Source organism: Aotus nancymaae, unplaced genomic scaffold (assembly GCF_030222135.1).
Source record: "Aotus nancymaae isolate 86718 unplaced genomic scaffold, 86718_ANA_hifiasm-v0.15.2.pri h1tg000021l, whole genome shotgun sequence".
In the NCBI taxonomy this organism is placed as follows: Eukaryota; Metazoa; Chordata; class Mammalia; order Primates; family Aotidae; genus Aotus; species Aotus nancymaae.
The window spans coordinates 15,941,341-15,953,648 of record NW_026988433.1 but is presented as its reverse complement, the minus strand read 5'-3'; the positions used below and the strand labels follow the sequence as shown (position 1 = coordinate 15,953,648).

Genomic DNA, 12,308 nt, shown 5'->3' with positions numbered 1-12,308 from the left:
AGGTAACCAATTAACTGTTTTTAGTATTATTATGAACTCATAGAGCCAAGCATATTCAACATATTTCAATCCATTCCGGTTATTATCCACACTGATGCTCAAATTGTCACATCTTTGGCCACTGGAGGCCTCATGCAGGTTCCTCAATACTTCTGACATAAAGTGGTGTCAGTTTTCTTACTATCTGGTTAGGTTTCCAGGATGCTCCAGGCTCATCTTTTAAAATCCTTGCATTGGACATAGAATCAGTCTTTCTCCTGGCTCCTTATGTAGAAAATGTTGTATCAAGATGACAATCTGGATACCAAGAAAGATCAATTCCACTAGGTTGGTTATTGTTTCCAGATCTTTTCAGGAACAGACCTAGGAAGCCTAGTGTGTACATGTACATATGTACATGCGCTTCCATACACCTACATGTATTTAAATATAAAATACTTTTTAAGTTCATACTGACACTTCCAATCCAAAAATATATGGATCTGACCTTCTTCTATCTTATATCTATGTCTTCTTTATTCCAGACTTTTACTTCTCCAGGATATCACAGGTGATAAAATTAGAATATCATGCTGTTATTCATTTACATCCCTCCATATCTCTCTCTCATACACACACACCCGCCTCAGAATAACAAGACAAGTGTTCTCATCACTTTTTTTTTTAAACAGAGTCTCACTGTGCAGTGGTGCGACCTTGGCTCACTGCAATCTCTGCCTCCTGGGTTCAAGTGATTCTCCTGCTTCAGCCTCCCAAGTAGCTGGGATTACAGGCACACGCCACCAAACCTAATTTTTTTTTTTTTTTTTGGTATTTTTTGTATTTTTAGTAGAGATGGGATTTCATGTTGACTAGGATGGTCTTGATCTCCCCACCTCGGCCTCCCAAAGTGCTGGGATTACTCATTACTTTTATGATTACTGAAAACAGCTAAATATTCTGCATATGTTCTCCCCCACTGTCCATTCATTTTTTTTAAAACAGATGCACTGTATCTACACTGACATATCTTAAAGCCATTACACATGCAATACTTTCTCCTCTAGAACCCTCGTTTGAATTTAAATCTACAAATAAATACATATTTAGTGTTCACTATCAGTCCTTATATCAGTGTTTCTCTGGTTTTTTTGGCGGGGAATGTAGGGGGTTTGGTCATTTGAAGTTCATTTTCCAGGAGGTCTGTCAGGAAGGACTGAAAAGTCACTGATTCTTGTAAGTTGTTAAGTTTGTGTGCAGTCTTCATATCTGGAAGTCAGTTTGGCTGGATATAAAAATCCTTGGCTGACATTTTCCTTAAATCCTTGAGTATCTTAAATATTTTTTTCCTTTGGCATAAAAAATTCTGTTGAAAAGTCTGATGATATTCTCATTTTCTTTTCCTTATAAATGACTTTATCATTTTTGCTTGGATGCTCAAAGGACTTTCCTGTCTTTAAAATCCAGCAATTTTACAAAAATATGTCTCAGTATTGGTCATTCTGGGACACTTTTCTTGGGTACAATGTATGCCCTTATTTATTTATTAATGAATGACAAAGTCTCACTCTGTTGCCCAGGCTGGAGTGCAGTGGCACGATCTCAGTTCACTGCAACCTCCACCTCCAGGGTTCAAACGATTATCTTGCCTCAGACTCTATAGTAGCTGGGATTACGGGCACCTGCTGCCATGCCCGGCTAATTTTTTGTATTTTTCATAGACATGGGGTTTCTCCATGTTGGCTGCTCTTGAACTCCTGACATCGTGAGTCGCCTGCCTCAGCCTCCCAGAGTGCTGGGATTACAGGAGTGAGCCAACGTGCCCGGCCTGGGCATACTCTTTTTTAAGACCATGTAGCACATCATAAACACAAACTGATTTCATGCTGATGCTTTAGCATTTATGGAAACTACACTTCCTTCCCATGCTTTCCATATCCAAACCATAAGCATTTGCCAGGAATGAATACAAACAGGATCTTCCATGAAAACTGGCAGCCCAAAATATTTTAAAATGTAAGGTATTCTATCATTTTAAAAAAATCTTATTTGTTTGTTGGCTTGCACTTATAGTCCCAGTACTTTGGAAGGCCAAGGTGGGAAAATCACTTGAAACCAAGAGTTTAAGACTAGCTTGAGCAACATAGTGAGACACTGTCTCTATCAAATAAAAATTAGCAGCCAGGTGCGGTGGCTCACGCCTGTAATCCCAGCACTTTGGGAGGCCAAGGCAGGTGGATCCCCTGAGGTCAGGAATTCGAGACCAGCCTGGCCAACATGGTGAAACTCCGTCTCCATTAAAAATTCAAAAAATTAGCCGGGTCTGGTGGTGGTTGCCTGTAACCCCAGCTACTCAGGAGGCTGAGGCAGAAGAATTGCTTGAATCCGGGAGGGAGAGGTTGCAGTGAGCTGAGATCATGCCATTGCACTCCAGCCTGGGCAACAAGAGTGAAACACCATCTCAAAAAAAAAATAAAATTAGCCAGGCATGGTGGCACATGCCCGTAGTCCCAGCTACTCAGGAGTCTGAGGCCGGAGGATCCCCTGAACCCAGGAGTTCAAGGTTACAGTGAGCCATGATTGTATCACTGTACTCTAGCCTGGGCAACAGGGTAAAACCCTGTCTCAAGAAACAAACAGGGCTGGACGTGGGGGCTCACACTTGTAATCCCAGCACACTGGGAGGCCAAGGCAAGAGGATCTTTTTTTCTTCTTTTTTGAGACACAGTCTCACTGTCATCGAGGCTGGAGTGCAGTGGTGGAATCTCACCATACTACAACCTCGGCCTCCCAGATTCAAGCAATTCTCCGGTCTCATCCTCCTGAGTAGCTGGGATTACAGGCGTGCACCACCATGCCCTGCTAATTTTTGTATTTTTTTTTTTTTTTTTTTTTTTTTGAGACGGAGTTTCGCTCTTGATACCCAGGCTGGAGTGCAATGGCGCGATCTCGGCTCACTGCAACCTCCGCCTCCTGGGTTCAGGCAATTCTCCTGCCTCAGCCTCCTGAGTAGCTGGGATTACAGGCACGCGCCACCGTGCCCAGCTAATTTTTTGTATTAGTAGAGACGGGGTTTCACCATGTTGACCAGGATGGTCTCGATCTCTTGACCTCGTGATCCACCCGCCTCGGCCTCCCAAAGTGCTGGGATTACAGGCTTGAGCCACCGCGCCCGGCCTAATTTTTGTATTTTTAGTAGAAACAGGGTTTCACCACATTGGACAGGCTGGTCTTGAACTCCTAACCTCAAATGATCAACCCGCCTCAGTCTCCCAAAATGCTGTGATTACAGGCATGAGCCACTGTGCCTGGCAGGGAAGATCTCAGGCCTGGAGTTTAATACCTGCCTAGGAAACAAAGCAAGACTCTATCTATATAAAAAAAATAGAAAAATTTAGCCAGGTACAGGGGCACGTGCCTGTAGTCCTAGCTACTCCGGAGGCTGAGGCAGGAGGATCACTTCACTTGAGCCCAGGGGTCTGAGTCTGCAGTAAGCTATGATTGCATCACGGCATTCCAGCCTGGGTGATAGTGAGACTCTATTTCTAAAACAAACAAACAATCCTATTTTAAGCTCAAAAGATATGCGTTGGGCTAAAGGGTAATCTATTAGTATTTATTTCTAAAGACTGCAACAATATACGTCTTTACTGGCTATGCATTTTCATCTTTTTGTGAATCTGATACATAAAACAGCAGTATTTCATTGCTGTTTTACTTAACGCTTTTTGAATAGTAAATTAAAAGGTTTTTCCATGATCGTTAGCTGTTTGGACTTGTTCTTCTGTGAATGCTATCCTCCTAACCTTTGAACATTTTCAAGTTCTCTTGAGTCCTACTGCCTTGGGTCATGGTCTCTTTGCCCGTACAGAAGTGTCTGCTCTGTCATTGCCTCTGCACTGTCACTCTTGGTTAAGGCGGTCTCCCCAGACTACACAAAGTCTCCTGTTTTCTGGAGGAATGTTCACTGTGTTTAAGTTGTTTCATCCTTTGGGAAAATTTTGCACAGGATGCACGTTTTCCTTTCTTCCAGATGAACATTCAGTTATGTCCAGTACCATTTCTTTAAAAATCCACTTTTTTCCCTCAGAGTTTAAATATATTAAATTATCTTTTATTCTGGCATGCGTTTGTCGGTTATCCTCTGCTACTGATGCAGCTCTTTTTATTTAATCACTGTATTGTTTGGATTATAAGTAGCTTTACAAGATGTCCTAATATCTTAGTGGTGCAAGTTTCCTATTACGATTACTAAAATAATTTTTTCTGGCTCTTCTTGTGAATCTTGCAAATTTAGTCTTCTGTATATATTTTACGACATCCAAATTAAAAAAAAAAAAAACAACTCCCCCTGCTCACCACCCGCCAAAAAAACACTTTGTTTGAATCGTAATTGGATGACACTAGTTTTATATGTTAATTTGGGGAGAACTGACATTTTTTGTGATAATAAGTCTTCACGTTCCAGAACATGCTATCTATTTTACGTCTTTCAATAACACCCTGTAGCCTGACCTGAGAAACCCATTCCCAAGACTCTACTGCCTGGAAATATCACTCCTCACAGTGACAAAATAGAAAAGAAAGTGGTTGTCCATCTGTAGGAAAATGGTTAAATAAATTATGTAGGCCGGCCTCAGTGGGTCACACCTGTAATCTCAGCACTTTGGGAGGCTGAAGAGGGCAGATCACCTGAGGTCAGGAGTTTGAGACCAGTCTGACCAACATGGTGAAACCCCGTCTCTACTAAAAATGTAAAATTAGCCGGGTGTGGTGGCAGGCACCTGTAATCCCAGCTACTCGGGAGGCTGAAGCAAGCGAATTGCTTGGACCTGGGAGGCGGAGGTTGCAGTCAGCCAAGATCGCCCCACTGCACTCCAACCTGGGCAACAAGAGCAAAACTCCAACTCAAAATAATAAAAATAAAAATAAATAATAAATTATGTAACATGCCACAAAAGAATAAGCAGACATTAACAAAAGTGATTCTGATGCTTTACCAGTTGATGAGAATGGATTTCCATAGGGTACCATTGAATGAGAAAAAACAATACGGAAAAGTACCTATTACATGATCCCAATTTTGGGCAATAATGATCCCTCCCCAAACTCAACACTGCCTGTCAGCATGAAGAATGCAACCTGGCTGTTATCAAGAATTACAGAAGTGGGGGCAGGAAAGGCCAATGTAAACAGAGGGAATGGGGAGGAAAAAGGAAACAGCATAAATAAGGAAAAACCAAGTCTGTACTAAACATCAAATCACAATAACCAACAAAGTATATATGAGATCCCATTTACGTATTTAAAAGTATATACGCACATGGGAAAACACACAAGTCAGCCTTTAAGACGGCACTATACTGACTACTACTAGATCACACTTTAATTCATTTATAGATAAACCAAAATAGAAACGGAAAAATGACCTCTGCATCTGAACTCATCCAAGGCCTAGAATAGTGACACATCTTACCTCTACCCACAGTTGTTCCACTAATAGATATTTCTCTCCTAAATCCCCTTTAAAAAACAACAGAAGCTGGGCACAGTGGGTCATGCCTGTAATCCTAGCACTTTGGGAGGCCAAGGCAGGTGGATCATGAGGTCAGGAGTTTGAGACCAGCCAGGCCAACATAGTGAAATCCTGTCTACTAAAAATATAAAAATTAGCCAGGCATGGTGGTGGGCACCTGTAGTCCCAGCTACTAGGGAGGCTGAGGCAGAAGAATCACCTGAACCCGGGAGGTGGAGGTTGCAGTGAGCCGAGATTGTGCCACTGCACTCCAGCCTGGGCTACAGAGTGAGACTCCGTCTCAAAAAAAAAAAAAAAAAAACCAAAAACCAAAAACCAAAACCCAGAAATATTTTATGCCTTGTTTGTGAGATATTTCACAAAGATTCCTTTTAAGGAAGATGTTAAACTAGCATTCTTATCTGCCATCACTAGAAAGGTTTCAGAACTTTTACAGCAGAAAGTCTTTTCCACAGGCAAGTTAGGCTGGATGCCCAGTCATCTTCCAGGTAAAAACTGGAAATTAACCTTCACAGCAGAAAATAAAAGGTGTAAGAAATTTTAAGCAATAACTAAGAGATAAGGGGTTCTTCTTGATGGACTCACCAGAGTCCCTAATAACACAGTTTTTTGACTGGAAGATAAAAGAAGGACTCACCCAAAGATCTACAGCATTCAAAGACCAAAGCAAGATTATTTTGTACCACAATTCAGAAATTGTAAAATAATCATCCATTAAATTAAGACATGTCTAAGAAATTATTATTATTTTTAAATTAAAAGACTGAATTCATGATAGGCCAATGTGGTAGTACTAAGTGGAGAGGTTATAATGAAGGAAGGATGATTTCTATTACCAGAAGGTTTCTAAACACCACAAAAGATACAAGGGTCCGGAGCACAGTATGTGACCTGTAGTAGTGCTAAACATTAATTCCATTTTCTTTCCAAAATGATTTTTGTAAGGTTTCTCTATATGTAAATTGTCTTGGTGTATCTACCTAATATGCACAGAAGTAAACTGTAACTATGGCAAGGCATGAAATATTTGGAATCACATATTCCAGGGTTTAGCCACACAGAAATTACAGGTATTTATTCTGGAGTTATTAAAACAAACAAGTCCCCACTAAAGCTATGGCTTACCTTCCTTCCATATTTAGGATACACACCAGTTCATCCTCAAAAAAAATCTCTGGTCCCTCAAGGTTCTCAATGTCACTGAAGCCATTACAAGGAACCTATGAAGAAGACACATACAAACAGGTCTCAATTCTTAGTATTGATACAACTGTCACTCTCACAAATTTGAGCTCAAATAAAGATGTCCACTACTAAAGAGGTTAACAGTTACTTTACACTATCTTGCACTACCAGTCATGGGTAGAAAGTAACAATAATTTTATTCAGATATTATTGTTATTTGTAATCAACTATGTTTTCATAGACTCGAATCTCTGAAACTGACAACTCAGAGTTCTAATGTAAAGAAAACTAGCTCTGGCCAGGCACAGTGGCTCATGACTGTAATCCTGGAACTCTGGGAGGCTGAGGCAGGTGGATGACCTGAGGTAAGGAGTTTGAGACCAGCCTGACCAACATGGTGAAACCCCACGTCTACTAAAAATACAAAATTAGCTAGGCATGCCTGTAATCCCAGCTACTTGGGAGGCTGAGGCAGGAGAGTCACTTGAACCCAGGAGATAGAGGTTGCAGTGAGCTGAGATCATGCCATTGCACTCCAGTCTGGGCAACAAGAATGAAACTCCATCTCAAAAAAAAAGAAAGAAAAAGAAAAGAAAACTAGATCTGAACAAGGACTAGAACTACAAAATCTCTTAATGACTATTTCATGTAGTCTATGCTGTACTCAACTGAGAGAGAGAGGTTAAGCCTAGTACATTAGTAAATTAGGCAGCTCCTGTAATCCACTGGGCCTGTTTTCTCCTCTGTAAATTCAGGTGGTGGTAAAGATGACGGTGGTGGTAAGATCTTCTCAGTTTAGAATTCTATGGCTTCTCCCAGTTTTCTTTTTGCAAGTAGCCAGAACATTTCAGGTTAACCTGTGTGCATTCTGAGAACACAGGAACACCAAGATCCTGGGCCAAAGCAATCACCCACCCACAGATTAATGTTAAGTATACTCCCGCTGTGTTCAAAGTCCTTGACATACTTCTAATTAAGCAGTGGTACAGGGAAAGGGGGAGCTGAGGAAAAAAACACAACAATCCATCATTATTACACAGAGGCACGGACTGTTCAAAACATACACAAAACCAGCTGGACTAGAAGTGGAGGTTGCAAGCTCATAGTCCGTGACCAACTGCACCAAACAGCTAGTGCCAAAATCTATGTAAGTGCAAACACATTCAGATCAGCGTTTACAATTTGATTATGAATGTTTTCAGCCAGGACATGACTTCTCCAAAGGAGAATACAAATTTTGTTTATCCTAACACTAATAAATATTTATAGAAACAAATTACATTAAACAATGTCTATTTGTATTCTCTATAGGGGAAAACATTCAAATTTGTCCAAAGTTCACATTTTCCCTTTCAAAACTTGAAAAGCCTTGAAATCATTTCGAATTATGAACTCCATTAACTAACAATAATTAAAATTAAAGGATCCAAAGGAGTCTTTAATAAAATAAAAAAGTGAAACAAATCAGATTGGCTCTATTTCTATAACCCCAACCAGAAATAAGTATCTAATAGTTTGCTGAACTCAAAACATTAGAGTGGATTATTTTCCAGAGTTACAAAAAGGGATAAGGAGCAGCTACAGAAACTTCCATGAGGCCAGCGCACTGTGGCTCATGCCTGTAATCCTGATACTTTGGGAGGCCAAGGCCGGTGGATCACTTGAGGCCAGGAGTTCAAGACCAGCCTGGCCAACATGGTGAAACCCCATGTAACTAAAAATACAAAAATTAACCTGGTGTGGTGGCACATGCCTGTAGTCTAGGCTACCCGGGAGGCTGACACGTGGGAATTGCTTGAACCCAGGAAGAGGAGGTCCAGTGAGCTGAGATCATGCCACTGCACTCCAGCCTGGGAAACAGAGCAAGACTCTCTCAAAAAAAAGACAAAAAGAAAGAAACTTCCGTGAGACATTTTGAGGAAAGAAAAACAACAAAAACCCACCACGTATTTCAGCAATATTAAAAAAAAAAAAACTTTTCAGGGATAATGAATGCAAGACAATTTTATTTTAGGGAGTAATAACTCTGATTTATAGGTAGCTTTTAATCCTGTTACCTTAACAAATAATGCAGTTCACTACTGGGTAGACAGAACCTGCAAAGCCAGAGAGAATAACCACATTAATTTCGTCAACCCTTCTGGGAAAATAACTGGGAGAAATTTATGTTGTTCAATCACTGATGATTCCCCAAATAATGTGGGGGTTGCAAAAAAAAAAATCCATTGAACCCACTTGAGAAATAATGCTGATCTCTCCCTCTATGTTGTGCTGCGTGGGTCCCTCCCTGCTCCCTCCACCCCCATTCTCTCTCTGGCTTTAGAAAAGTAAAGCTGGCGCGGACAAATGGCTTCGTGTTGTTGGATAGGAGGAAAAGGACACAATGACTCTTGCAGCCATCTAAGCAAGGGATTGTGAGAGCATTGAAAAGGGAGATGCGAAAAAGAGCTGGATGAGCTCATGCCTGCAGACCCAGACACAGACACCAGCAGGCCAAAGCGTAGAGCCACATCAACAGATCCTTACGTGCTCTGAAAAGAACCTCTTTGAGAACGAGGCTACAATCTTCCGAGCTTCTAATCCAGCTTTTTGCCGAACTTTATACTCTTCCAACCAATTGACGTAGTCGGTGGGGCTGTAGTGTTTCATAAGGGAAGGCCACCTACGAGGAGAGAAACACCCCCTCAGCTTAACAGAGACTCAAAAGCAGGCGGACAAGAATCCAAGGCAGCCTTGGAAACAGGGACAGCAGTGGGGTCCAGGGGTAAGAGGGATGCCGGCGAGGGACCTAGTTCAAAACCCCAGCCGCATTCACTCACTCACTCACTCTCTCTCTCTCTCTCTCCCTCCCTCCCTCCTTCCCTCCCGGTGTGACCTTGGCGTTTCGGCGTGAATGCAGTCTCCATTCCCAATCTCTAAAATGGGGACAGTTGTAGTAACAAAAATAATAATAATAATGACAATGACAGTGAGCCTTGACTGCGTGCCTCCTAGGAGCCGGGGCCCTGCGTGCAAGCCTCCCGAACATCATCTAATTTAATAACCACGGTGAAAGGTAGGTCTAACAATCACCACTACTCAAAGTCTATGAACGAGGCTCAAAAAAAGGTTAGTCGCTCCCCCAAGGTCACAGAGGGAGCGTGCAGGGCCAGATTTTATCCAGGGGCCACGCTGAAATCTGTGCCGTCACAACCAGCCCCGGGATGCGGCGCCCGCCGATCGCTGCATCACTGGGTCCATGTAAACATTTCAGCCCGGAGTCGGGCACAAAAGAAGCGCGTAAAAGCGACAAGCCGCGCCGCCGCCAGCGTCACCCTAGGCAGAGGGCTCGGCTGCGGGGCGCTCCCTGATGCGCCATTTGGGGACTCGGGGGTCCGCCTGGCGTGGCCCCGCGGGGCCCGGGGCCTGGAGGCCTTTGTCTGTCTGTCCGCGGGAAGGGGTCCGGGGTGGGGTCCGCGCACGGGGCGGCCGCGGAGGCCGAGCGGGGCGGCTGCCCGGCCCCGGGGGGCGCGGGGCTAGGGGCGCGCAGCCGGGGTGCGGGGCCGCTGGCTCACCTCACCCGGAACTGCTCCTTCCACACCTTCCCGCTGCTCTGGCACAGCTCGCGCAGTCGCCGGCAGGTGCTGGAGACACGGCCAATGTCGGCGGCCGTCAGCGAGCCGCTGCACAGGATGTACTCCAGCACCTCACCCGGCAGGTTGACGAGGCAGCTGAGGCCCGCTGCCTCGGGCGCGGCCTCCTCCGCCAGCGCCGGCACCACCTCCATCGCGCTGTCGACCGCTGCCGCCGCCATCTTGTCCGCGTACCTGGGACCGCCGCGCGCGCGCGCGCGAGAGTTTTGCCGGGGCGCCCCGCTTGGCCCCGCCCACTGGTCTTGGGGGAGAGTCCTGAGATCGCTCCGCCCACCCGCTGGCCACACCTCCCCTGCCTCGGCCAGCGGCCGAGCGGGTGGCAGCGCCGCCAAAGGGAGGACATAATTGCAGTCTGTGCTCGGAGCCCGCAGCGCAGGCCGCCTCTAATCCAGAACAACAATAGTAGCACTGATTCTTTTAAACGTAATTAATGTTTAAAATTAACAAATAAAAATGACATCAATTCTCACGTGTGCTGAGCGCTTTCTGTGCATTAGCTTATTGGACCTTCCCCAATTACCCTAGGAGCTATCTTTCTCCCCACATTACAGACGGGGAAACTGAGGTTCGGAGAGTGAGAGGACTTGCTCAGGATCCCTTGTCTTGGATTTGAGAGAGACAGAGAGAGAGTGTGTGTGTGTGTGTGTGCGTGCGTGTGTGTGTTGCGACGGAGTCTCGCTCTTGCCCAGGATGGAGGGCAGTGGCGCTGTGACCGCTCACTGCGGGTTCAAGCGATTCTCCTGCCTCAGCCTCCCGAGTAGATGGGATTACAGGCGCGCGCCACCATACCCAGCTAATTTTTTTATTTTCACTTTTTTTTTTTTGAGACAGAGTCTTACTCTCAGGCTGGAGAGCAGTGGCGCGATCTTGGCTCACTGCATTCTCCACCTCCCTGATTCAAGGGATTCTCCTGCCTCAGCTTCCCGAGTAGTTGGGATTATAGGCGTGCATCACCATGCCCAGCTACTTTTTGTATTTTTAGTAGAGACAGGTTTTCACCATGTTGGCCAGGCTGGTTTCGAACTCCTGACCTCGGATGATCCACCCACCTCAGCCTCCCAAAGTGCTGGGATTACAGGCATGAGCCACAGCGCCCAGCCCCTTGTCTTGGATTCTACTTCAGATCCCCTTGACTTTTGACTTTTGCTTGTCAGTGGTCTTAACCATACGATTTAATAGTAACGGTATTTTTGAGTGGGTGCTAGAAGCCCTGTATGATAATGTAAGGGAGTAATAATAATCCTCAAATCTGTGCCCTGCTTTTTAGGCCAATAGAGGGCGGGCAGAAAGCTCTCCTGTATTGGTTTCTTAATTGTTCTCAGCTCAACAATCTGTCATATTTCGGGGAGCATACTCTGACCTCCTACAATAGGTACCACATTTATACCTATTCTACAGAAAAGGCAAAGTTCCTCCAGGTGGCAGTCACTGGTTCAAAGTCACAGAGACAAAATGTGCTAGAGCCTGGATTTGAGTCTTCAAAGCGGGAGTTACCACTCAGGTTTGGGTGGGTATTTTCAGGGTCTGCACATTAAAAAAAAAAAATAAAAATTAGTTCAGTTCAGTGCTGAAGCCCTATGCTGTGTGCCCTAGGGATACAGAGGTGAGAAAAATGGAGTCTTTACTCCAAAACTGCGAAGTTCAATTACAGTTAGAAGGATCTGTTGTCAGCACACGGAGGCTCTAATGACGTACTCCCGGCAATTTGGAAATTAAGATGCCCTAAGAGAGCTGAACTAGTAAAGTGACTCTCAGTGGATGACATTGAGCCATCAGTGGCTCCCTATTGCCTGTAGCAATTAATGTGAAATTCCTAACATTGTTGCAAAGGAACAAATTCCACCTCTTCTTACCTACCTGAAGTCTTTTTCTCTTCGTCAAGGCTGGTGGCATCTTTCCTTCCATTTCTGGCCCTACATATACTATTCCTGCTGCCTGCAATGCACTCCATTCCAGTCCTCCCCCTTCCAGTAGCT

General features: G+C 44.4%; 1 protein-coding gene across 2 annotated transcripts in view; it reads right to left on the bottom strand.

Moving 5' to 3' along the window:
• Positions 1-10,507, bottom strand: part of FBXO21 (F-box protein 21) — a 45,297-nt gene extending 34,790 nt beyond the window's left edge. For both annotated transcript variants that reach the window (XM_012468993.3, XM_012468994.3), the window contains exons 1-3: positions 10,255-10,507; positions 9,227-9,362; positions 6,641-6,735 (exon numbers count right to left, since the gene is read on the bottom strand). In XM_012468993.3, coding sequence (XP_012324416.1) covers positions 6,641-6,735; positions 9,227-9,362; positions 10,255-10,493 — 470 coding nt within the window. In that variant the 5' untranslated portion in view covers positions 10,494-10,507. The remainder of the gene's footprint in view (positions 1-6,640; positions 6,736-9,226; positions 9,363-10,254) is intronic.
• Positions 10,508-12,308: the final 1,801 nt, after the last annotated feature.